The sequence below is a fragment of the Salmo salar genome, chromosome ssa10 (genome assembly GCF_905237065.1).
Source record: "Salmo salar chromosome ssa10, Ssal_v3.1, whole genome shotgun sequence".
Classification (NCBI taxonomy): Eukaryota; Metazoa; Chordata; class Actinopteri; order Salmoniformes; family Salmonidae; genus Salmo; species Salmo salar.
Genome location: NC_059451.1, coordinates 87,022,375 through 87,049,709, shown reverse-complemented (window position 1 = coordinate 87,049,709; position 27,335 = coordinate 87,022,375). Strand labels below are relative to the sequence as shown.

Below are 27,335 nucleotides of genomic sequence, written 5' to 3'. Positions count from 1 at the left end.
CCTTTCCCTTGAGACATAAAAAAAATGGGAAGAAAGTTGTGTTGGGGAGAGAGTTGAGTTGGGGGTCGGGCTGGCTGGGCGGGCTGGCGGAAATTTGGTATAGAGGATGTCTTAATAAAGACAATCAAAAGTTAAGTCTTTATACTTTATTTAAAAGTGTTGTTCGTTTGTTAGGCTATTGGTTAAAGGTGCAACACAATATTGATTACTGAATTATCATTGATCTAGTTCAGTCTTATCAATCACTTAAACATATTTAATAATGGTCTCTTACCTAGCTTGATGACTGTAGACATTTTTACTTACTTTTTGTTGTTTTAAATAGAGATGGCTAGAAGGGCCATGGGTCATATTAGATTGTGTTGAAATTCAGGAAGTTAGCTTTAGATGCAATATTATTTTGGAGACTGGCTGTGGACACCCGTGACGCGCGCGAGCAGTTTGCATGAAATTATTCAATGTGTAAATATATTTTGCAATGCTCGCACACATACCGCGGTCGGTTTCTAATGAAAACGACTCAAAAACGAAACCGAAAGTAAAAGCATCTTATTTGGTTTGAGTTTCACTTTATTGTAGGCTGTTCTGCAGCGATGCGACCAACAGCTACATTTGGTAAGTTATACTTTTGGCATACACTTATATTGGTTATTTAAAAAATAGGTCAATAGTTAATTGACTTTGTATAGAGTAGTAGGCTATACTTTATGTAGCAGCCCATCCAAACTTGCGCGCCCAATACGAAGTAGATTGTCGTGGTAGATGATGGCACCACTCATGTCACCACTCACCACTCATGCCATAATGATGGCACCGCTCATGTCTCTTTTGTAACTAATGTTCCTATACTTATGAGTATAACAATGTTCAAAGTTTCACCCCGCATCCAACAACATACACAAAATAGTTCAAATTGGTGAAGTGAAAGAAAAGACTTGTTTCAATAAATTAGAACAAATTCTAAATGGAAAAGTGGTGCGTGCATATGTATTCACCCCCTTCGCTATGAATTAGTGGATTCGGCTATTTCCGCCACACCCTTTGCTGACATGTGTTTAAAATCGAGCGCACAGCCATGCAATGTCCATAGACAAACATTGGTAGGAGAATGGCCTTACTGAAGCTTTCAGTGACTTTTAACGTGGCACCATCATAGGATGCCACTTTTCCAACATGTCAGGTTGTCAAAATTCTACCCTGCTAGAGCAGCCCCGGTCAACTGTACTGTGCTGTTATTGTGAAGTGGAAACGTTTAGGAGCAACAACGGCTCAGCCCAAAGTGGTAGGCCACACAGGCTCACAGAACGGGACCGCCGAGTGTTGGAGCTCGTAAAAATCATCTGTCCTCTGTTGCAACATTCTTCTTCCAAACTTCCTCTGGAAGCAACATCAGCACAATAATTGTTAGTCAGGAGCTTCATGGAATGGGTTTCCATGGCCAAGCAGCCGCACACATGCCTAAGATCACCATGCGTAATGCCAAGCGTCGGCTGGAGTGGTGTAAAACTCATTGCCATTCGACTCCGCAGCAATGTAAACGTCTTCTCTAGAGTGATGAATCACGCTTCGCCTTCTGGCAGTCCTACGGACAAATCTGAGTTTGGCGGATGACATGAGAACGCTACCTGCCCGAATGCATAGGCCCCTTAGTCTCAGTGAAGGGAAATCTTAACACTAAAGCATACAATGACATTCTAGACGATTCTGTGCTTCCAATTTTGTGGCAACAGTTTGAGGAAGGCCCTTTCCTGTTTCAGCATGACAATGCCCCCTGTGCACAAAGCGAGGTCAATACAGAAATGGTTTGTCGAGGTCGGTGTGGAAGAACTTAACTGGCCTGCACAGAGCCCTGACCTCAACCCCATCGAACACCTTTGGGGTGAATTGGAATGCTGACTGCGAGCCAGGCCTAATCATCCAACAACAGTGCCCGACCTCACTAATGTTCTTGTGGCTGAATGGAAGCAAATCCCCGCAGCAATGTTCCAACATCTAGTGGAAAGCCTTCCCATAAGAGTGGAGGCTGTTAAAGCAGCAAAGGTGGGACGAACTCCATATTAATGCCCTTGATTTTGGAACGAGATGTTCGACGAACCCTGAACCCTCCCAGTCAGATAGAGCGTCGCCGCCTGCCCGCCTCTGGAGAAAACAACCTGTGGTTGCCGAGGTTACCCCATTGGCTCACTGCAAAAAGTTAACCTTCATCAAATGCAATTTTCTTGTTGTCTGATTGTTTTAGTCAATTACAAAAGTACATTTAAGAAAAGTACAATATGTCTAAAGATTACATTTCAACACTGCCTGCTCTGCATTCTCTCTACTTATATAAAAAAGTTATATTGTAGGGCAGGATCCTCAACTAGATGATGTTCAAGGGGCCGGAAAAGGCAGTGTCGGCATTTAGGCCTGTAATCGAAAGATCACTGGTTTGAATCCCCGAGCCGACTAGGTGAAAAATCTGTAGATGTGCCCTTGAGCAAGGCACTTAAGCCAAATTGCTCATGTAAGTCGCTCTGGATAAGAGAGTCTACTAAATTACTAAAATGTAATCATAATTACAAATAATTTGTAGACTGCAAATTGACCGCAAGAAGCCCAAACCGATATAGTTTGACTAAAACATAATAATTTCTCTCTATTATGCGTGGGAATACTAGGGAACCGATTTCTTCAATTAAAATCACCTGGAGTTTATATCCTGGTGTTTTTATAGTCTATTATGTCCAAGAATAAAAAATGTAAATAAAAAAAGTTGAATCCAAAAAAATCGAAAACTTGGAGGGGCCAAATCAAACCACCGGTTGCCATTGGGGAACCCTGTTACTTCCCTCATGCCCCTATTTCCCTATGTGGGAGCATTGCGGACCGTAGGTTGGGATTTTTGACCAGATTATATGTACATTGAACAACACAGCAGCTTTTGGGAATGTTTTGTTATTTCTGTACAAGTAAAAATCGACAATGAATGTGGCTATTTCACACTGTTTGCTTTCCCCAATTTGTGGGCGTGGTTGAGGTGAATTCTTTATTACTTGAATACAGGGGCGCAACTTTCACTGGGGACGGGGGGACATGACCCACCCACATTCTGAAATTAGCATTTTTGTCCCCGCCAACATTTTATAATTGCACTGTGACACAAAACGCTGCACCGGTGTGCTTTAGGACCACAGACACCAAAGATCATGCGGACATGCTGTTTGAAGGCAAAGCTTCTGAAAGGCTGCCATATAGGACCAGCACGGGAGAGATTATTAGAGGCAGTTGCAGTCTGGTTTGAACTTTTTCTCAGAGTTGTTAAAGCAAGCAGAGCAGAAACTGGCTACTCTTTAGTTGACTGATATAGCTGGCAAGGTATCTGCTGTTTTACTGGAAAATTTATATTCCCAGTGCTGAGCTAGGAGTGTAACTGACATGTTACGTTAGCCAATGTTTCATCCCTTCTTGACTGAAGTGAATGAACTACTAGCCACTAGCTAGTAGCTACAACAACCAGTTCAGCTGTAGCTAGCCTCTAACTATCTGTCAGGTAGCAGTGTCTAACAGCTGTTGTGTGTATGAAAATGTTTTGGAGCTTTTGTTTTGCCCCGTTACAACAGAAGTAAATTTCAATCACACTAGACCTGAATCAAACGATGAAACCACCGCCAAACAATTGAAGACCAATATATTCTGACGTTTCTTCAGCATAATGTGAGTTTTATTAATCAGTATAGCAATGTAATGTTATGTATCTGTCACTTTCCCTAGCTAATTCCCTACTTTTTACACAGACACGGTATAAACAGCTCTTCAGACTTCACTGTCATGGTGCACAGTCAGTACGCAACACTATGCTCATAATGTCTTAGCAGGATCAGACAGCCAGGGAAGACCAGTCTACGGAGCTCAGGTGAATTTTTCAGTATATTATAACAATCACTGATTGGATACAAAGTTCCATCTTGAGTTGATGGGTAGGCTGCTGTCTGGGATCTGGGAATAATGTTCATTTCAATTATTGAACAAATAATTATATTCTTGGATAATGTGTAAATGTACACCAAGGTAATTCTTTGTCATGCCTCATCTGAGCAGGATTAGACGGTGACAGGGGTCTCATCAGGAATAACTGAATATCATGCACTCAGAAATGTCTTTATTCCGATGTAGGTGTAAAACACAAAGGGGACATATTTGCGTATGTTATGGTCTTGTGAATTCTGGCAAAGAGTATGTTCTTTTATCTCAGCATGTCTACAGATTCTCCGTGTTTTGTTTACTTGGAAATGTTGATACTGGAGACTGTTATCAGAAGAAACTGTGCAACTGTCACATCTACTCCCGCTCCGTCCCTCCAGCGTTCGACGTCGGCGGTATACTAACCACCATTCCTGGGATCCATTATTACGCACACCTGGTATCAATCATTATGCACACCTGCAGGTCATCATCAGACACACCTGGACTACATTACCTCACTTATTACCTCCCCTATATCTGGCACTCACTTAGGTTCTCTCTTCAGTCAGTATTGTTTATGTATTTCATGTCTATACGCTACTCGTGGTTGTTATATTGGTCGATGTTCCGTTTAATTTTAAACTCACCCCCTCCACTTGTTTTTCCGACTCCCAGCATATATATTACAGTAACCTAGCTTTTATAGCAGCTAAGAAATGCATTGCCATTAATTGGAAGGTTGGTTATCCACCCACAATGTCACAATGGGTGGCAAAAATGTCAAGTTGTGTATCACCAGATTTTATTTATTACAAGATTAAGGGTATATTGTGCAACTTTCATAAGGTCTGGATTCCTTATATGGAATACTATACGACAAAAGGAGTCTGTATTGAAAACATGCCCACGTCAGGGGAGATACCTATTTAGGCAATCCCTAGCTGCTTGGCTGCTAGTCCTGGCCCTGGGGTTCTTCCATACTGTCGGTTGTCTCTTTGGCCTTGGCATAACACACCTGAAACCAATAATGAATGTTTCACTAAGATCCTAAAGCTGAGTGGTGTGTGTTGGGTTGGGGAGCTGCAGGGCCATGGAAGGCTAAGGGCAGGACAGGGTGACCCAGCTATATTGTGTACAAGTAAAAAGAGCTCTACAGTACTATTAGGCCTATGATATTAATTATATGGAGGCTGTCCTGTTTCTGTGTGTTTTATTCAACTTTTGATTTCCAAACCTTTCCCTTGAGACATAAAAAAAATGTGAAGAAAGTTGTGTTGGGGAGAGAGTTGAGTTGGGGGTCGGGCTGGCTGGGCGGGCTGGCTGGCGGAAATTTGGTATAGAGGATGTCTTAAAGACAATCAAAAGTTAAGTCTTTATACTTTATTTAAAAGTGTTGTTCGTTTGTTAGGCTATTGGTTAAAGGTGCAACACAATATTGATTACTGAATTATCATTGATCTAGTTCAGTCTTATCAATCACTTAAACATATTTAATAATGGTCTCTTACCTAGCTTGATGACTGTAGACATTTTTACTTACTTTTTGTTGTTTTAAATAGAGATGGCTAGAAGGGCCATGGGTCATATTAGATTGTGTTGAAATTCAGGAAATTAGCTTTAGATGCAATATTATTTTGGAGACTGGCTATGGACACCCGTTGACGCGCGCGAGCAGTTTGCATGAAATTATTCAATGTGTAAATATATTTTGCAATGCTCGCACACATACCGCGGTCGGTTTCTAATGAAAACGACTCAAAAACGAAACCGAAAGTAAAAGCATCTTATTTGGTTTGAGTTTCATTTTATTGTAGGCTGATCTGCAGCGATGCGACCAACAGCTACATTTGGTAAGTTATACTTTTGGCATACACTTATATTGGTTATTTTAAAAAATAGGTCAATAGTTAATTGACTTTGTATAGAGTAGTAGGCTATACTTTAAGTAGCAGCCCATCCAAACGCGCGCGCCCAATACGAAGTAGATTGTCGTGGTAGAGTATAATGTACTCAGCAGCCAATCCAAACTTGCACCCAAAACAATGCCTATTATTACGGTGCATGGCGTTTTCTTGTGAAGCAAGCCTATGTATTTGCGAACATGCCGTGTAACTATTTAGCTTTGTGAAATTGTTTGAGATTGTGTTATAATCTAGTTATAGATTAAACGTAATCAAACTGAATTTTATGTTATTATAAAATGTATCCTAAACTTGTACAGCTGATGGAAGCAGAGGAAGATGTCCAGACTGTATTGACACAGGAGACCCATGAGCTGGCAGACATTCTGAGCTATCAAGATGATGCAGTTCTCGCCATACTCAATAAAATGATGGACAGCAGAGCGCGCGAACGGCTAGTGCGCCTTGCCAGCCACAGAGAACGCATCCTGGGGTTGTTGAATTACTTCAGGACAACAGACCCTGCTATTTGCCGCCAATTTCTTCAAATGGTCTGCATGCACTGCGACATGCCAATGCGTCTGGAATCTCGGCTGATGTCTGTGGCCGGATCTGTGACTAGTGAGTAAGACATTGTGGTGCCTGCCCATACTGACCATCCAGAATATCCACACTATAGCCTATTTATTCAGTTATGGGGAAGATGTTGATATCAGGGTGAGGTTTCCTTTCCATTTCCATCCCTCAAATGTTGACACCCAACAATAAACAATAAACACCCCACTGACAATGCTGTAACTCTGTGGATAGACTTAGGCTTAGTTTTGACCCATATTGGAAGTTTGATTTGTTTGACTGTGCAGGTGATCCTTGGCCTACACCAGCAAGAGAGACCCTATCCCTCTGTGATCCAGGTAATCAATCAATCAATCATTACATTTTACTGCAGCTGTTCAGTCAGTTTTTACCCTCTTTTTCCATAATAATTTAAGGAGATATGAAGTGTTTCATTTCTTTGTGTAAGATGACACCTCTGTGATATTCAGGCAAGAAATGGGTCAAAGGTCCAACAGCAGTTAACACACTAAAAACAGCATTAAAATAGTTAAATGCGTATGGAAGTAAAATAGTGGTTTTGTCTCAGACATAACTCCGCAAACTGTTTTTAGATTGGTCATTTAGTCTAGCCAGCTATCTAAACTTGTACTAATGTGTACTAATGGCCAATACTAATGGGCATGCAGGGCACGTGCCCAGGGGCCCTGACATCTGGGGGGACCCCATTGATTTTGTTTGTAATTTTGTTAGCAAAATCTTGCTTAGGGGCCCCCAAAAGGCCCTGGAGAAGGGTGTCTTTTCCAATGCTTATGCAATTCTGTTTAACCACTGTGCTTCTTCATATTTTCTTGGGTTTCCCCTATTTGTCCCTTATTGGGTTCTCTCCATTTTGTTTTCTTCTCAGAAGAAGTCATTGAAAACAACAGCCATACCCTGGTTCATGAGTATATACCATCTCAGGGTTGGTGTGCAAAACGCCCACGAATAGGTAAGTACCAGTCTTTTCATGACACCCAATTTTTGGGGGGGCATATCTCAGTAAGATTTCTTACGGAGTTTCAATTTTAAAGGACTTGCATACTGTGTGAGCTACCTCTGTTACCTGAAATGTATCTTTGTCTTCACTTTATGAAAGTTGTTTGATTCGAAATTAGTACACAGTCACAAAATATATTTTGTAAACAAAGTCATGAACAGCCTCATAAACGTGTAGTCATGTAGCTGTGTTCAGGTCAGGAGTATGTTGTGTGTTATTTTATAAGATGTTCTTTGTATGTCCAGACCACGTAGAAAGCTACAAGTCTGCTGTGAGGAGATTTCTACTGCAGAGGTGGGAGAGGGTGATGCAGGGTGTGGTGAAGGAGGTTCGTCTGGAAGAGGCCTGGGTCAGTCTGCGCCACAGAACCCATGTTAGACCCAGAGACAGGGCTGATGGAGCTCTGAGCCCCTCAGAGCTTCCGCAGGGGGACGAGGAGGGGGCTGTGGAGGACAGGGTGACTGTTCACTCCCTCCTGGGTTCAGAAGCCCAGGTCACACTGCTGTTAGGCCAGGCAGGGTCAGGGAAGACACTACTGATGCACTGCCTTGGCCAGAAATGGACACAGGGCGCCTTTCCCTCCTTTCACCTACTGATCCTGCTAGAGTTCCGCCAGCTCAACCTCGTGGCTCGGCCGCTCTCTCTGAAGGAGCTGCTCTTTCGCTTCTTCCTCCCACCAGAGGGTGGGGAGGAGGAGTGTACCGCTGTACTTGACTTCATCCTTGAAAACCCTGAGAAAATATGCTTGATCTTTGATGGCTATGACGAGTTTCACACTAAAATCACCCACTCAGGGAAACTGAGCAGCCCATTTTACCCACTGTGTCCGCTCCCCATGGCAGAGCTGATCTCAGGCCTGTGCAGTCGCAGAATCCTCCCAGGATGCACTCTGTTGATTACCTGTAGGCCTCGGGATGTGACAGACTTGGAGAGCTCTGTGGACTGCATTGGGGAGCTGCTAGGCTTCAACCAGCGCAGTGTGAAAGAATATGCTGAACAGTACTTCCAGGACAAGGGTCTGGATCTGAAGGAGAAGGCAGTGAGTCATCTACTGGCCAACCACCACCTCCTCACCATGTGTTACCTGCCAGCCCTCTGCCATATCTGCTGTGTGTGCCTGGACCACATATTCTCCAGTGGTGGGTCTCAGCTTTTACCCCAGCTTCCAAACACCCTCACTCAGGTCTACCTCCAGATCCTCTGTGCCTTTCTGAGCCGATGCCCAGGGAGCAGCACACCCCTGTTGCAGAGTCACAGGGCAGAGGTCACACTGCTGGGCCGCCTGGCCATGAGGGGCCTGGAGGGGAGCAAGATCGTGTTCTTGTCTGAAGAGGTTCCACCAGACCTGGTGGACTTCGCCACTAAGGCTGGTCTCCTCTCACAGGTGGACCTGACCCATGAGGATGGATCTAAAGGCCAGGGCTACACATTCATGCACCTCACCATGCAAGAGTTTCTGGGCGCGCTACATATCATGACCAGCGAGGACATCACAGATGCCCAGCTCAGGAAGAAGTTCAACTTCAAGACCCGCTGGACCACGAAATCAGACCCCAAGACGGTTTTCACTGACTCCCTCCATCTGTATGTTTGTGGGCTTGCTGCACCAGCCTGCTCCTCCTACCTGATCCAACTTGTTCGGGGAGTGGGGGCTGTGGGGTGGGTGAAGAAACGCTTGGCACTAGTTCGCAAGTTGCTCCGAAGCCTGGCAATGAGCACCAACCTGACTGGGCCCAAGGTGGTGGAGCTGTGCCACTGTGTCCAGGAGACCCAGGATGCCCAGCTGGCCAGGGAGATGGTGGGGTCGCGTCCCTGCTTTGAACTAAGGAACATAACATTGAACCCTGTTGATCTGGATGCTCTGGCCTTTGTCGTCTCGTCTGCTGGAGTGGGCATCGGGTTGGACTTTGGAGCCTGTTCTATGGAGCTGGAGTGTCTCGATATTCTACCCAGCTGCCAGCACATCGACTTTCTAATGTGAGTTCATGACTCATTTATACACTGTGTACAAAACAAGGATAATCCTGCATGAAATTAATTTCCTCTTTTTTTTAACAATCCCTCAGTTTTCGAAGCCGTAAGTATGACGACAGATTTGCAGATAAACTTTCTTCCATCCTTCCCAGACTACCAACCCTGAAAAGATTTGAGTGAGTCCTTCACTGAGTCACTCAGTTTTGAAATGATCAACTTTCAAAATTGTTTGTTTGTGTGTGGATGTGTACGCAAATTGTCAAAGTGTGACGTGAATAATTCTGCTCCTCTTCCCCAGGTTTATCTGTGGTAACCTCACTGATGTGGGAGCTGCCAAACTTGCCAGAGCCCTGGAGAGCTGTCCACTGATCACAGAGCTCAAGTAAATGATTATTTACTTACCGTAACAACCAAAGATTATTACCACCACTTCAAGATTTTATAAACCCTTTTATCAGGATCTAACCAATGTGGTTAAAGATACAGTACCTTATTTGCCATGAAAGTACAGTTGGTCTGATTCGGTATTGAACAGGTTTTGCATTGTATAAAGTGATTTGTGTTGTCTGTCTGACAGTTTCAGTGACAACAGCCTGACAGACAGCGGAGTCGGGGAGATTGCTGACATCTTTCCCAAGCTGCCCAGTCTGGCCTCTGTCTCGTGAGTTTATTGTTTCCTTGACTGGATAATTTGCGTTGCATGATCCTAGCCATCTATTTATATTACAAGTGTCTCTTATTTCTACATTTCAGCAAGCTTGCACTTTTGTAATGTGGCCTATGTGTTTTGTATGTTTTCAGGTTGGGGAGGAATGGCTGCTCTCTGGAGAGTATCTACATCCTTCTAGAGAAGATCACTTCCAGCCCCTCCATCCAGGGACTCTATGCTGAGTGAGTTCAAACAATAGACACTTCCAGTGTTTACAAATAGAACCTCCAGTTGTAATCTGCATACTTCAGAAAGTATTCCCACCCCTTGATGTTTTCCACATTTTGTTGTGTTACAAGGTGGGATTAAAAGGGATTTAATTGTCATTCTTTGTCAACGACCTACGCAAAATACTCCAACTGAAAAATTTGAACATTTGTAAAAAATAAAATGAAAAATAAAACACTAATATATCTTGATTACACAAGTGTTCAACCCCCTGAGTCAATTCATGTTAGAATCACTGTTGGCAGCGATTACAGCTGTGAGTTTTTCTGGGTAAGTCTCTAAGAGCTTTGCACACCTGGATTGTAGAAAATTTGCCCATTATTTTTTTTTTATTATTGAAGTTCTGTCAAATTGGTTGTTGATCATTGTTAGACAAGTCTTGCTATAGATTTTCAAGACGATTTTAGTCAAAACTGTAACTAGGCCACTCGGCGACATTAAATGTAATCTCGGTAAACAACACCAGTATATATATTTGGCCTTGTGTTTTAGGTTATTATTCTGCTGAAAGGGGAATTTGTCTCCCAGTGTCTGTTGAAAAGCAGACTTAACCAGGTTTTCCTTTAGGATTTTACCAGTGCTTCGCTCTATTACGTTCCTTTTTATCCTAAAATAAACTCCTTTGCCGATGACAAGCATAGCCATAACATGATGCAGCCACTACCATGCTTGAAAATATGAAGAGTGGTACTCCGTGATGTGTTGGATTTTCCCCAAACATAACGCTTTGTATTCAGGACATATCTTTTTTTGTTTCGCTTTAGTGCCTTATTGCAAACAGGATGCATGTTTTTGAATATTTTTATTCTGTTCAAGTTTTCTTTTCACTCTGTCATTTAGGTTAATATTGTGGAATAAATGCAATGTTTTTGATCCTATAAGGGCACAAGGCGAGAACCAAATGCAGACACAGGAGGCAGATGGTTGAGCTCCGATATTTATTACAACAAAAGGGGTTGGCAAAAGGCAGGTCGGGGACAGGCAAGAGTTCATAAACCAGGTCAGAGTCCAAACAGTATCAGGGGATAGACAGGCTCGAGGTCAGAACAGGCAGAGTGGTCAGGCAGGCGGATTCGGCGTCAGGACAAGCAAGGGTCAAAACCAGGAGGGCTAGGAAAAAACAGACTGGGAAAAATAGGAGCTAGGAGAAATGCTGGTTGACTTGGCAAAACAAGACGAACTGGCATAGAGAGACAGGAAACACAAGGATAAATACACCGTGGACTAATGGGGAAAACAGGAGACACCTGGAGGTGGGTGGAGACAATCACCAAGACAGGTGAAACAGATCAGGGCATGACAGATCCATACAAATGTTTTTCCTATCACAGCCATTAAGCTCTGTAACTGTTTTAAAGTCACCATGGTTAAATCCCTGAGCGGTTTCCTTCCTTTCCTGCAACTGAGTTAGGAAGGACGCCTGTATCTTTGTAGTGACTGGGTGTATTGAGACACCATCCAAAGTGTAATTAATAACTTCACTATTATTTTTACCCATCTAACAATAGGTGCCCTTCGTTGCGAGGCATTGGAAAACCTCCCTGGTCTTTGTGGTTGAATCTGTGTATGAAATTCACTGCTCTACTTAGGGACCTAGTGAGTCCATGCAAGTTTACTCCTGAAGTTATTTAGGCTTTCCATAACAAAAGGGTGAATACTTATTGACTCAAGACATTTCAGCTTTTCATTTCATATTAATTTCTAAACATTTTTAAAAGAATCATTCCACTTTGGCATTATGGGCTATTGTGTGTAGGTCAGTGAAACAAAATCTCAATTTAATATATTTTAAACTTAGGCTGTAACACAAGAAAATGTGGAAAAGGTCAAGGGGAGTGAATACTTTCTGAAGACACTGTAACTCAAAAAAAGAAATACTGGGGATGTAAACTATGTTTTTCTCTCTCTTTGCAGGGGAATGAAGGACGGCAGTGTCCTGTTTGTCCCAAGCTTAGACATGAAATGGTGAGTTTCAATTCGTTTTAATGAGGTGAAATAAAATAATATGCAACTTTCATTTATTTTTTCATTGTTTGGTGTACCAACAGGCCCATGAAAATCAAGCTCATGTTTCATAGCTCTTTGAGAAAATGTTGCTTTTATTTCATTGTTTTTCTATGCTACATTTAAGGAAATCTGTACTGTATTAATCAGCCTGACCCCTTTTCACTGCTTTTCTAATTGTCTCAAGTTCTAAGGATAAAACTGGACTGACTGTCAGGTATGAAATTCTCAAATGTGTTCTTATACAGAACCCAGGCTTTTATACATGTATATTTCAATTGAGCTTCTGAATTCCTTGAGTAACATTGCTGTTGTTTTTTTCCTGTCTCTTTATGTGTCATCCAGCCTGTTGAACTGCAGATTCACTACTGACCAGATGAACAGACTGTGTCAGTTGCTAGCGAGATGTCCTGGCCTCTCTGTCCTGGAGTAAGTGAATATGTACCCAGTGTCCTTGAACAAGTCAGATCAGACTGTGGGTAAAGACACAAAATAAGTTAAGACAATCTGACTTTCTGTTTGGCGTTATGTTGTAACCCCTGCAGTCTCTCAGGTGGCGACATCAAGGCTGATACTCTCAAGGCCCTGACTGACTCTCTACAGGAGCTGAACGTCTCCAAACAGATTGTGTAAGACTGATCATTCATTTCAAGTGTTAGACTTTTGACAAGGTCATGACCTTGTGCCTGTCCTATATATATATATATATATATATATATATATACTGCTCAAAAAAATAAAGGGAACACTTATACAACACAATGTAACTCCAAGTCAATCACACTTCTGTGAAATCAAACTGTCCACTTAGGAAGCAACACTGATTGACAATACATTTCACATGCTGTTGTGCAAATGGAATAGACAACAGGTGGAAATTATAGGCAATTAGCAAGACACCCCCAATAAAGGAGTGGTTCTGCAGGTGGTGACCACAGACCACTTCTCAGTTCCTATGCTTCCTGGCTGATGTTTTGGTCACTTTTGAATGCTGGCTGTGCTTTCACTCTAGTGGTAGCATGAGACGGAGTCTACAACCCACACAAGTGGCTCAGGTAGTGCAGCTCATCCAGGATGGCACATCAATGTAAGCTGTGGCAAGAAGGTGTGCTGTGTCTGTCAGCGTAGTGTCCAGAGCATGGAGGAGCTACCAGGAGACAGGCCAGTACACCAGGAGACACGGAGGAGGCCGTAGGAGGGCAACAACCCAGCAGCAGGACCGCTACCTACGCCTTTGTGCAAGGAGGAGCAGGAGGAGCACTGCCAGAGCCCTGCAAAATGACCTCCAGCAGGCCACAAATGTGCATGTGTCTGCTCAAACGGTCAGAAACAGACTCCATGAGGGTGGTATGAGGGCCCGACGTCCACAGGTGGGGGTTGTGCTTACAGCCCAACACCGTGCAGGACGTTTGGCATTTGCCAGAGAACACCAAGATTGGCAAATTCGCCACTGGCGCCCTGTGCTCTTCACAGATGAAAGCAGGTTCACACTGAGCACGTGACAGACGTAACAGAGAGGGAGACGCCATGGAGAACGTTCTGCTGGCTGCAACATCCTCCAGCATGACCGGTTTGGCGGTGGGTCAGTCATGGTGTGGGGTGGCATTTCTTTGGGGGGCCGCACAGCCCTCCATGTGCTCGCCAGAGGTAGTCTGACTGCCATTAGGTACCGAGAGGAGATCCTCAGACCCCTTGTGAGACCATATGCTGGTGCGGTTGGCCCTGGGTTCCTCCTAATGCAAGACATTGCTAGACCTCATGTGGCTGGAGTGTGTCAGCAGTTCCTGCAAGAGGAAGGCATTGATGCTATGGACTGGCCCGCCCGTTCCCCAGACCTGAATCCAATTGAGCACATCTGGGACATCATGTCTCGCTCCTTCCACCAACGCCACGTTGCACCACAGACTGTCCAGGAGTTGGCGGATGCTTTACTCCAGGTCTGGGAGGAGACCCCTCAGGAGACCATCCGCCACCTCATCAGGAGCATGCCCAGGCGTTGTAGGGAGGTCATACAGGCACGTGGAGGCCACACACACTACTGAGCCTCATTTTGACTTGTTTTAAGGACATTACATCAAAGTTGGATCAGCCTGTAGTGTGGTTTTCCACTTTAATTTTGAGTGTGACTCCAAATCCAGACCTCCATGGGTTGATAAATTGGATTTCCATTGATTATTTTTGTGTGATTTTGTTGTCAGCATATTCAACTATGTAAAGAAAAAAGTATTTAATAAGATTATTTCATTCATTCAGATCTAGGATGTGTTATTTTAGTGTTCCCTTTATTTTTTTGAGCAGTGTGTGTGTGTATGTATATATATATATATATATATATATATATATATATATATATATGTATATGTATATATGTATGTATATGTATGTATATGTATATATATATATATGTATGTGTATATATGTGTATATATGTATGTATATATATATATATATATATATATGTATATATATGTATGGTTGTATATATATATATGTGTATGTGTATATATATATATGTGTATGTATATATATATGTATATATATATGTATATGTATATATATATATGTGTATATGTGTATATATATATATATATATATATATATATATATATATGTATATATGTATATATATGTATGTATATGTATATATGTATATATATGTATATGTATATATATATGTGTATATGTGTGTATATATATATATGTATATGTATATATGTATATATATATGTGTGTGTGTGTGTGTGTATATATATATGTGTATGTTTTAACCCAGTCATGTAGCCTAATACGGTTATTGGTTGTGTCTACAGTCTGAATGAGATTCCCATATCGGTTGATGGGTTGATGGTTCTGACGAGTTTCCTGTCTGTATGTCCTGATGTGGTTCAAGTAGACATCAGGTATGTTGTGCATAACACCCCTTCATTTCTTAGATCGAGCCAATATAGACCGCATCCCTTTTATTGTGTGTAAACTACAACCACAATAAAACCAGCACATTACCTCATCACTTCCTGGTAGCGTCACACTTCAGAGGGTGTCTCTGTCAAGTGGCTTGTGATAGGCCCAAACCAGACGTTATAAACAAGCAATCAATTACAATACTGTGGTGCCTTTTATAATGTACAACTTCGATGATCATGATTTTTTTAGAATGCTCTGAAAATGTTACCTTAACACTGACTGATGTGCATTTTCCCCATGTTTCCTCATGACAGCCTGCAGGACCCTGTGCGTGCATCCATACTTTTTGCTGGGGGGATAGAGAAACAACATCCTGAGATGTCAAAGAAACTTTGGTATGTACAATATTCAAGTTGTTATACACTGTATTCACTGTGTATAACAATATGGATAATGGCTATAAAGTTATACGATATTGTCTCTTCTTTTCATCCTCGTTTCTCATTAACCCCTGTGTACAGTCTGATTGGCTGTGGTCTTCGTCCCCCTCACTTGGACCATCTGTGTGAGAATCTGATGGACTGCTCTGCTCTGACTCTGCTGGAGTAAGTGCTCTGAGTTGTGAAAAGAGAGTTGGGTTGTGAAAAGTTTCAGAGAGTTGGGTTGTGTCTGTTTGTGTCTGTTTATCTCTCCCCCCTCCCCCCCACCTGTTCTTTGCCTTTCTCAGTATTTCCAACAATTCTCTGGGAAACAAAGGTCTAAAGAAGTTGTTAGACCTCTTACCTCAGCTTAGCACCATCCAGGAAATCAAGTAAGAATTTCTTAGAACTTACCTTTCCTCCCTTTCGTTTGCTTGAGCTTTTTTTGATCAAAGCTATTTCTGTCCATCAAACCAATGCTTGTACCCTGTTTGGTGTAGTGTCAGTGAGAATGCAGTCAGCATGGAAGGGGTGGTGCTGCTAGCTGACACACTCTGCTCACACAGGAACATGAGCGAAGTGAATGTCAGGTATTCACATACCCTATTTCTCTCTCTTTCTTTCTCTCTTTATCTATCTATTTATCTACAGTATATATCTACAGTATATATCTATGTGTCTATCTACCCACTGGGCGCACACAGGTTGAATCAACGTTGTTTCCATGTCATTTTAATGAAATTACATTGAACCAATGTGGAATAGACATTGATAGATCCACTGGGAACAGATTTCAATTCAATCTATCTACAGTATATATCTATCTATCACTCTATCTATAGTATATATCTATCTATAGTATATATCTATCTATAGTATATATATATCTATAGTATATATCTATCAATCTATCTACAGTGTATATATCTATCACTCTATCTATAGTATATATCCTGTCTGTCTGTGTCTATCTATCTATATCCTATACTCTATCTTGTGTAAAATGGGCATGGTAAAAAGTTATTGAAATCATATCATGTTTGATTAGTATTTTTTTCTTTTTATACAAATGTTAAATTTATCAGTCATGGGGGGAAGAAGCTGTTCCTGAAATTCCATTCCAGTAAAAGGTAATAAAGTTGTTTCTGTCAGTATACCAATTCTGTAACTCAGTTGGATGGTGTAGTCCAAATAACAATTCACTGAATCACTTTAATTTTAGAATACAATCAGAAGCACTCAGGACCTCACCAGATATGGAACAGGATAAGAAACTCAGGTAGGACACTAAAGTTTTAGACAGAAGTCTTAACATGCAAATGACTTTCTGAATTGCTGTTGTCCGTGTAATATCCCATTCACTTTACCCTGCAATATAATCCCAAGCTTGTGTTTTTGTTTTTAGCCTAACTCACAGTGATATCCAGCCCACTGACATGACCAGGCTGTGTAGAAGACTGGTACAGTGTCCCGGCCTACTGAAGCTAGAGTGAGTTCTTATGTTACCTCTAACTATGTCTATGTTCTGTCTCTGTCTTTCATGGTTAACTATAATATACTGTATTGTGCAATATTTATGTATAATATCTAGTATAGTTTCTATGTTCTACTCCCTCCCTCTTCTTAGTGTGTTACATGTATGATGTTTTCCTCCTCAATCCTCTAAAACCATTCTGCCTGTCTGTCGTTTCAGTTTCTCCCATGGATCCCTGAAGGACGATGCCATTGAAAATCTATTAAATATCCTGCCTAAGATGACATCTCTTCAGCTGCTCAAGTGAGAATTCTTCACCCTGCTCAGTAATGATCATCTCAGGGCCACAACACCAGTAAGGTGTTCATTTCTCGTCCTTCTCTTCCGCCCCTCTTCCCTGCCTCCCACAGTTTGAGCCATGTCCAGATGTCTACAGACGGAGCGTTGTTATTGGTCAGATCTCTGATAGACTGTCAGCGTGTCAGAGCTGTGGAACTCAGGTATGTACGGCTCATTCATTCATGTGGTTCATACATTTGGTTTTATATGTACAGTATGAACTGTGTTTATGTAAATGACCTTACATTTTGATGTACTTCTAAGGCCCCAAGGAGAAGCGTTCATCAAGTTTGTCAACATGAAAGTAGAACAAGCAACTTGCAGGTGAATGTGGTTTATCTGCTCATACTGTTCCCATGTATACAAATGTTATATTACATTACAGAAATAAGGTTTTAGGTTAATTAAGCTGTATTTAATCAGTCACATGTAGTAGTTCTTCTCTCTAACCTGGTTTAACCCTGACCTCATGTCTGTCTGTATCTCTGTGCCACCTCTGCAGACTCACGCAGTACACACTGAGCAGTAGAGATGTGGAGAAACTCTCTGGGATCCTGGAGCAGTGTCCTCATTTGTCTGACCTGGAGTGAGTGTCCCTGTCCCTGGGTCACTGCCCAAATTTGACCAAAAATAGCAGTGCTTATAAATGATGTACTCGCAACTACTGCGCTGTATTCCCAGAAATACCTTACACTACTAGAGTATATGCCTTAACCAATGGTCAAACTGTGTTTCCCTCGCTGAACATTTTAGGGTGTTTTTTATGGCTATTTTTCAACACATTTTCAACCAACCTTTCTCATAGTGGATAATAACCCATTATTTTCAACGGTGCAGTTTATCCAGTAACCTCCTGAGAGACGAGGGAGTGAAGAGCTTTGTGGATTCTCTGCCAAGGCTGCGGATTGCCAGCTCAGTGAAGTAAGGCTCATTGCAACACCTCATCTTCCTTCAGTCCGTACGGTGAACTCCATTACCACTAGTGCTGGTCTGCCTCCCTGAGTGCTAGCAGATGCATCTGTTCTAGCTTTATGGAAGTTAGTTGTGCTTGCTTGTACAGCTGTATGTGTTTCTCTCTGCAGTCTTAATGATAACAGACTGACCCAGATGGGGGTGCTCTACCTGGTGAACACAGTGACGACCTGTGAGAAGGTGGCTGCAGTTGAAGTCAGGTAAAATTCTATTGAACAATACCATGTTGGCAAACTGAACATTTACTTGTCTAGACCCCCATCTATATAGTATGAAAGTCTGGGTCACTTTTTATGTCTGTCTGTAGTTTGGGAACTGAGGAGAGGTCGCTCATCCGCTTTGAACAGGACAGTGACTGTGGCAAAACTCTGAGGTAGGACAACAAGGCTACTACTTTCTACTCAATAGTCATAAAATCAATTAAGGCAGTCACAGAAACACCATAGTGTAAACTCATTTAGCTAGTGGAACAGGAAGTATTGTTTATTTTGCTCCCAGAAAAATAAAACTCATATCGAAACTGAAAGGATTGCTTGTATAAATTATATCAAACCTCTTACATATGACTCATGGGCATGACCTCTATCTCCTCAGTCTCTCACCTTCTCATTCTCTCTCTGCTTCATGGTTCCTGAACCCTGCAGTCTGAGAGAGTGTCATTTTGGGGCTGACCATCTGCAGAGACTAGCAGAGATTCTGACACGCTGTGCTGCTCAGTTGGTCAAACTGAGGTGAGAATGGGACTGGGAGAATTGCTTGACCCAAGGTTATTATAGTAAATGAAACGAAAACAAATCATGAACAAACTATTTAGTAAACTGAAATGAAATAATTAACAAATCGTTTTGAAAAATTAAAACTATACTGAAGCTATTACCTTTGACTCCAAAATGAACTAAATTAAAAACATCGTGAATTATGCTCAGTTTTATTTTTTCTTCAACTTTGGGCAAAACAGGTTTTCAAGACTTCGGTGGGTTTATGCAACCAGGAGGTAAATGCAACCAGGAGATAGTAATGTTTCAAATAGGCCTAGCTTGTGAATCACAATCACTAGCTAACACTAGCTAACAGTGGAAAAAAGGTGGCTAGTTAGCTAATTTGATTCTTCTTACATGTACTACTAAAGTTAAAAAGCATTGGATTGGTGTAAACATCGGCGAGAGAGCGTTTCCGTCCACCATATTTTTTACTCCAGTCTGTACTATTCCTTTTAAATCCAAGTCACATTGATATTGACTTAATTTAAACCTAACCTAACCTATGATCTTACCCATCACCTGATGTATTAGCCTACTGCCCTCCAGTTGCAAGAGGTAAAATCCTAAACCCCACCGCAAAAAAATGATACAACACAAATGGCTCCAAGCCTCCCACGCATGCTTTCTGTCCTTAACACTAAAACTAATTCATATAAAAATGAAATATAACTATAACTAAAGAAAAACTAGCAAATTAGGTCTGAAAATGACTTATAACTAAACTAAATTTCAAATAAAAATTGAAAAACGAATAGAAATAAACACATGTAAAAACACAAAACTATAATAACCTTGGCTTGACCTTTGCGATAATTAACTCCACAAATTTCTTGTTAACAAACTATAGTTTTGGCAATTTGGTTAGGACATCTACTTTGTGCATGACACAAGTAATTTTTCCAACAATTGTTTACTGACAGATTATTTCACTTATATTTCACTGTATCACAATTCCAGTGGGTCAGAAGTTTACATACACTAAGTTGACCGTGCATCTGTCAGACATATCAGTGTGGATGACGGATCACCAGCTCAAGCTGAACCTCGGCAAGACGGAGCTGCTCTTCCTCCCGGGGAAGGACTGCCCGTTCCATGATCTCGCCATCACGGTTGACAACTCCCTTGTGTCCTCCTCCCAGAGTGCTAAGAACCTTGGCGTGATCCTGGACAACACCCTGTCGTTCTCCACTAACATCAAGGCGGTGACCCGATCCTGTAGGTTCATGCTCTACAACATTCGCAGAGTACGACCCTGCCTCACACAGGAAGCGGCGCAGGTCCTAATCCAGGCACTTGTCATCTCCCGTCTGGATTACTGCAACTCGCTGTTGGCTGGGCTCCCTGCCTGTGCCATTAAACCCCTACAACTCATCCAGAACGCCGCAGCCCGTCTGGTGTTCAACCTTCCCAAGTTCTCTCACGTCACCCCGCTCCTCCGCTCTCTCCACTGGCTTCCAGTTGAAGCTCGCATCCGCTACAAGACCATGGTGATTGCCTACGGAGCTGTGAAGGGAACGGCACCTCCATACCTTCAGGCTCTGATCAGGCCCTACACCCAAACAAGGGCACTGCGTTCATCCACCACTGGCCTGCTGGCCCCCTACCTCTGAGGAAGCACAGTTCCCGCTCAGCCCAGTCAAAACTGTTCGCTGCTCTGGCACCCCAATGGTGGAACAAGCTCCCTCACGACGCCAGGACAGCGGAGTCAATCACCACCTTCCGGAGACACCTGAAACCCCACCTCTTTAAGGAATACCTAGGATAGGATAAAGTAATCCTTCTAACCCCCCCCCCTTAAAAGATTTAGATGCACTATTGTAAAGTGGTTGTTCCACTGGATATCATAAGGTGAATGCACCATTTTGTAAGTCGCTCTGGATAAGAGCGTCTGCTAAATGACTTAAATGTAAATGTAAATTTAAACAACTTCAAATTCTGGAAAATGATGTCATGGCTTTAGATGCTTCTGATAAGGTAATTGCCATCATTTGAGTCAATTGGAGGTGTACCTGTGGATGTATTTCAAGGCCTACCTTCAAACTCAGTGCCTCTTTGCTTGACATCATGGGAAAATCAAAAGAGATCAGCTAGGACCTCAGGAAAAAAAAATGTAGCTCTCCACAAGTCTGGTTCATCCTTGGGAGCAATTTCCAAATGCCTGAAGGTACCACGTTCATCTGTACAAACAATAGTACGCAAGTATAAACACCATGGGACCACGCAGCCGTCATACCGCTCAGGGAGGAGACGCGTTCTGTCTCCTAAAGATGAATGTACTTTGGTGCAAAAAGTGCAAATCAATCCCAGAAGAACAGCAAAGGACCTTGTGAAGATGCTAGAGGAACAGGTACAAAAGTATCTATATTCACAGTAAAACGAATCCTATATCGACATAACCTGAAAGGCTTGCAGCAAGGAAGAAGCCGCTGCTCCAAACCCGCCATAAAAAAGTCAGACTACGGTTTGCAACTGCACATGGGGACAAAGAATGTACTTTTTGGAGAAATGTCCTCTGGTCTGATGAAACAAAAATAGAACTGTTTGGCCATAATGACCATCGTTATGTTGGGAGGAAAAAGGGGGAGGCTTGCAAGCCGAAGAGCACTATCCCAACCGTGAAGCACGGGGGTGGGGGTGCTTTGCTGCAGGAGGGTCTGGTGCACTTCACAAAATAGATGGCATCATGAGGATGGAAAATTATGTGGGTATATTGAAGCAACATCTCAAGACATCAGTCAGGAAGTTAAAGCTTGGTCGCAAATGGGTCTTCCAAATGGACAATGACCCCAAGCATACTTCCAAAGTTGTGGCAAAATGGCTTAAGTACAACAAAGTCAAGGTATTGGAGTGGCCATCACAATGCCCTGACCTCAAGCCTATAGAAAATTTGTAGGGAGAACTGAAAAAGCGTGTGGAAGCAAGGAGGCCTACAAACCTGACTTCGTTACACCAGCTCTGTGAGGAGGAATGGGCCAAAATTCACCCAACTTATTGTGGGAAGCTTGTGGAAGGCTGCCTGAAACGTTTGACCCAAGTTAAACAATTTATAGGCAATGCTACCAATGCTAATTGAACTTCTGACCCACTGGGAATGTGATGAAAGAAATAAAAGCTGAAATAAATCATTCTCTCTACTATTATTCTGACATTTCACATTCTTAAAATAAAGTGGTGATCCTAACTGACCTAAAACAGGGCATTTTTACTAGGATTAAATGTCAGGAATTGTGAAAAACTGAGTTTAAATGTATTTGGCTAAGGTGTATGTAAACTTCCAACTTCAACTGTACACACCAAGTTATTGAATGCAAAATGATTGCCTTTTTTACTCTGATTTACTTCAGGATAAGAAACAACGGACTGAGTGTTCAGGTGATTGAAGACTTGGTGAAGCAGCTGAGGTGTGGTCACGTCCAACGCTATATCAGGTGAGGAGGAGGATATGGGAATGGCCTGTGGTGTCTGTGTATTTGTGTGTGGGATTTCTTGCATGAGTGTGTAAACATCTCTGTATTAATTTCCCATCAGTATTGAGGAGCCATGGATCACAGCAGAAGCAGCTGTAAACCTGGTCTCCTGCTGCTTGAACCTGAACCCCAACATACACACCATCAGGTGAGAATTCATTGTTTTTATTTGACCTTTATTTAACTAGGCATGCCAGTTAAGAACAAATTCTTATTTACAATGACGGCCTACCCCGGCGAAACCCGGACGATGCTGGGCCAATTGTGCGCCGCCCTATGGGACTCCCAATCACAACCGGATGTGATGCAGCCTGGATTCGAACCAGAGACTGCAGTGACACCTCTTCCACTGAGATGCAGTGATTTAGACTGCTGCGCCAATCGGGAACATGTTGGCATTCGAGCATTCATGTTGGCGTTAGGTAATATTTAAGTCTAGGAAAATAGAACACGATATGCATAATGGATGTGTGAACTTGTTTTGCAGGATAAATAAATCCACCGTACACATTACTTTGGAAGAATGCCAAAATCCCACTGCTACCAGGTAAAGCTGAAAGACAATTACGTTGTCTATTTCCAAAATGTTTTTTAGATGCGAAGATAAAGATAACACACTCTTTCTGTTTTGACTGAGCTGCCTTTATTTGAGTTTCAGTGGTGGCACTTCTACAGACATGTCTGGCTCTCTGTCTACCGTGACCATAAGGTGAAAGCATCTTCCTTTATTATTCCTACATCAACAGGAATATGTGTGAGCTGGCTCAGAACTGGTTACTGCATGTGAGCTCTCCCTATCATATGGTCCTGCCTCTTGTGTCTTTCAGCCTGGTAGACTGTGCAGTGCAAGGGCACCACCTAGTGTCTCTGCAGACTGTGTTCCAGAGCTGTGTTCTGCTACAGGAGCTAGAGTAAGTATCTGTGAGAAAGAGACCTGGCAATACTTTGGAAGTAGTGAAAATGATTCTAATGTCTAATTTAGTTTTAAGTTATACATATTTCTTATTTTCCTCTTTAGTTTGTCATTGACCAGCATTGGTAGAGTGGGAGCAGAGTTGCTCTGCTCTGTCCTACCATCCTTAGCTAGTCTGAGGAAACTCAGGTAAGGCTGATGTTATGGATTTTGGGGGTTGGAAAGGCTTTTAAGTGTTTTGATGACCAAGGATGACTATCTTAGGCTACACATGAAAAACATGTTTTCTTGTCTTTTTTCCTAGTCTTGAATCAAAAGAAACCTCTGAAGATGTGGTATTGCTCCTTGCCGAGGGGTTGTTGCAGGCTAAAAGCATTGAGAGCTTGAAGTAAGTGATTGTCATTCATCCCCTATGCCTACTTTTTATTTTTCGTTCCTGACTCTGACCTGTCACCACTCTCTCCTCTCTCCCTCAGTTTGTCTGGTCATGTGATTACTGACAGAGGAGCTGTAGCTCTGACCAGAACACTCCAAAACCTTCCTCGTCTCAGAACAATCAAGTAAGAACTCTTGTATTCTTGTATTCAACCACCTGGCCAGTGATACAACAATACTAATACTGTGCCCTTCGTCCCCTAGTCTGTCCCTCTGCTATGGTTGGACACCAGCATCGGCCTTGGTGCTGGTGCGTGGGCTGGGACAGTGCCTCTCTCTGGAAGGGATCAGGTAAATGATTATTATTATTATTAGTATTATTAAGGGCATGAGTTAAATATCTGTATCCTGTCCACAGCCTTGACTCTGTACAGCTGGATGAGGAGAGCACAGTGTGCCTGGCCCAAGGGCTCCATGCTATGACCTCCTTGAAGAGGCTGAAGTGAGTAGAGCTTCCTGACTGAGAATGTAGTGGACTTTGCTGTGCCTGAGACAGATTTGGTGTAGAGTGTTATCTTTACCAATGATATGTGATCCGTCCCGTAGTCTGAATAATAAAGTTACCATGTTGACTGGATCCCCATGGGAGGGGGCCACTCTGGTCCTGCTGTCCTCTCTGGAGGGGCTCAGAGGGATGGAGGAGATAGAGTGAGTAGAACCACGATAACACAAATGTCAAGTAGTATCTGACTTCTGCATGGACTAGACATCACGTTTGATGTGCTATTGTCAATGTGTGTCTGGCCTGCAGGTTGGAGGGGATGAGGATGTCAGATAAAGAAGTGGAGGAGCTTATCAAACACCTGCCCACCTGGACAGGCCTGAGGAAGATCAGGTAGGGATTATTGGACTGGAGGAATGGATGGGGAATGGCCCTGGACAAAAAAATAGACTGCATAATTAATGTGTCAAATGAAGCTAAGATATGCATCAGGAATCTGTCACATGACCCGATCTTAGAACTGTCAAAGTGTCAGCTAATATTCCAATGGCCTTCAACATTGGTGTGTGTGGGATTTAGGCAGACATTTGTAGATGTATCATCATCAGAAAGGTATAAAGCTGGTTCAAAGTGCTGATTTATTTGTTATTGCAACGTTATTATATAATTATGTTTTCTCCATCACAAAGTCCAGCTTATTCTACTTCCTGAACTGTTGCAGAGGAAACATACTGCTGTAACACTATGAGCTATGATATGAAATGGACACATTTTCCTCTCAATGATTAGAAGATGGAGAATGTTGGTCCATATCTCTATAGACTATATAAAACACACAACCAGCCTCTTTCCTTTTTTGTGTCTCAGCCTGTCAGGGAACTGCATCAGTGACCAAGCAGGAGAGAGGCTGGTCCAGGCCCTGACAACCTGCACAGCACTGGAGGAGCTCAAGTAAGGCCAAGCCCAAACTATCAATCCAAAGTGCCCTATTTCCGCTGGGCTTTCACAATGACCAAAATAACATTTTGAATTCACAATGACCAAAATATCATTTTGAGTGCAAACAATGCACCGTCTGACCTATGACTTTATATCCCAGTCTGTCCAGGAATAATCTCAGCCTTGCCTGTGCTGTCAAGATGGGACAAGTTCTGCCCACTCTCACTCACTTCAGGGTTCTAGAGTAAGTCTATTCCCATCAGTTTTTGTGTGTGGTTTGGATCATGTTACGTTTATTTATTGATTTTATGCCATGTAACTGCAACCCTAACCCTTGTTTATGTTCATGGTTGTGATTTTGTGAAAAGTCTCTCAGAGAATGAGATTGGTACAAAAGGATCTGTCAGTATCTCCAAAGCCTTGATCTCCATGAAGTATTTGACAAAGATACAGTAAGATATATATCTATGTGTAATCTGCTATAATAGATACTGTATATTCCCTGCCCAAGAGACAAGCTTTTAATGTACTAGTTGTCTTCCAGCTTGACCTCCATAGGGACTTCAGAGCTTGCTTGTCTGGCTGACAGCCTGGCTCACTGTGTCTGTGCAGAGGATGTCAGGTAAGGGAAATTCAGACAGCACAGAGCAATATTCACCATGATCTGAATATTCACGACTGATTTGACCATGTTTCCTCGCTCCCTTTTTCACTTCCTGTCCATTTGGTCAGTTTTGCGTGGAATGATTGTGGAGATGATGTCGCAGTGAAGCTTGCCGAGGTTTTACCACAATGCCAGAAGCTAAGGAGACTTGAGTGAGTGCTAAGTGTATGCTTTTACATTGACATGTTTTCAAAGGATTTTATAATCAGATGTGTTCTTTTATATCTTTGATTTTAGTCTAGAGTCTAACAGAATCAGCACTATTGGAGCAGAGGCACTTGCCAGAAGCTTACAGTCTTGTCCATCAGTTGAAGTGATCAGGTAAATATCTTGGAAGTTTTTTGTTGGTAAACTGTCAATTGTATAAATGTATTATACTGACTATTAATTTGGATACTGCCTTTATTGTGTGCAATGCCATTTTTACAAATGTCCTCTCCCTGTGTTTGACCAGACTGTGGAGGAATGTTATTTCTGCCAGTGATGCCCAGAAACTGAGACAGAGAGAGAAGAGGCTCAACTTCTCCTCCACATAGATCTCCACAAAGATCTAATCTCACTCATTGAATGTGTCAGCAGAACAGTAAACTTGCACTTTTATTTTATAGTTTTATGCACTTAAAGTTGATTTTGTTTACATGTCATCAAATTCAAACAAACAATAATATCATCCAGGAAGAGGAGGAACAGTGAACCTTTATTCCAACCCTGGTAAGAGGATGTAAGAGATGAGACTAATCTCTCTTTATACATCTCCCTTCCTCTTCCTGGACAATCAGCTCATAGTCTCCACTCTCGTATTTATTTCTGGATTGATTTTGAATCAGGAATTTATTGATTGTTTGTGTTTTGCTAAAAACTAATGTCCACCTCAGGTAGAAAGAGTGAGCAAATGACAAACTAATAACTCAAGTTTATGCTTCAGGTGTTCCCGCTCTCTATCTTGGTTTGTAAAACTTGAAGTATTTATGTGATGTTGACCTCTCCCCATTTGTTAACTAAGCATTGAGGTAGATTTGAAATATTGTTTTTCTAATGGAAACCCCTGCTTGGTGTGAATCTTATTTCTTACACTTTAATATTAGTTATCTTGCACTGCTGGATTCTAATGTCACGGCTCATGTTTCACTGTTACGTTATTAGATGCATTTCTGCTCATTTATTTCTTATTCCTCACACTTGTTTTTGTAATGTTCATGTTTTAATCTCACATGCACGTTGGTCTAATAAAGTGTGAGACATGTCTTTTTCATA

At 42.1% G+C, this 27,335-nt stretch overlaps 1 protein-coding gene across 5 annotated transcripts; it reads left to right on the top strand.

The window, feature by feature from the left end:
• Positions 1–519: 519 nt before the first annotated feature.
• On the top strand, positions 520–27,335 carry LOC106560850 (protein NLRC5). Of its 5 annotated transcripts, XM_045688184.1 has the most exons (49): positions 582–615; positions 3,774–5,792; positions 6,164–6,464; positions 6,707–6,757; positions 7,306–7,389; positions 7,683–9,414; positions 9,504–9,587; positions 9,710–9,793; positions 9,989–10,072; positions 10,213–10,302; positions 12,263–12,313; positions 12,540–12,569; positions 12,698–12,781; positions 12,898–12,981; positions 15,163–15,252; positions 15,571–15,651; positions 15,778–15,861; positions 15,984–16,067; positions 16,176–16,265; positions 16,761–16,805; positions 16,898–16,954; positions 17,081–17,164; positions 17,369–17,452; positions 17,560–17,649; positions 17,753–17,812; positions 17,991–18,074; positions 18,326–18,409; positions 18,571–18,660; positions 18,768–18,833; positions 19,105–19,191; positions 22,566–22,649; positions 22,750–22,836; positions 23,176–23,235; positions 23,347–23,397; positions 23,516–23,599; positions 23,707–23,790; positions 23,906–23,989; positions 24,078–24,161; positions 24,241–24,327; positions 24,395–24,478; positions 24,583–24,684; positions 24,788–24,871; positions 25,346–25,429; positions 25,578–25,661; positions 25,786–25,869; positions 25,962–26,039; positions 26,150–26,233; positions 26,319–26,402; positions 26,536–27,335. In XM_045688184.1, the coding sequence occupies exons 3-49, from the start codon at positions 6,167–6,169 to the stop codon at positions 26,615–26,617; spliced, it is 5,571 nt and encodes a 1,856-aa protein (XP_045544140.1). In that variant the 5' UTR covers positions 582–615; positions 3,774–5,792; positions 6,164–6,166; the 3' UTR covers positions 26,618–27,335. The 5 variants fall into 5 exon arrangements, with proteins under 5 accessions (XP_013979699.1, XP_045544140.1, XP_013979700.1 ...); XM_014124224.2 differs by lacking the exon at positions 3,774–5,792 and having other exon boundaries at positions 520–615; XM_014124225.2 differs by lacking the exon at positions 582–615 and having other exon boundaries at positions 1,979–5,792; positions 7,309–7,389.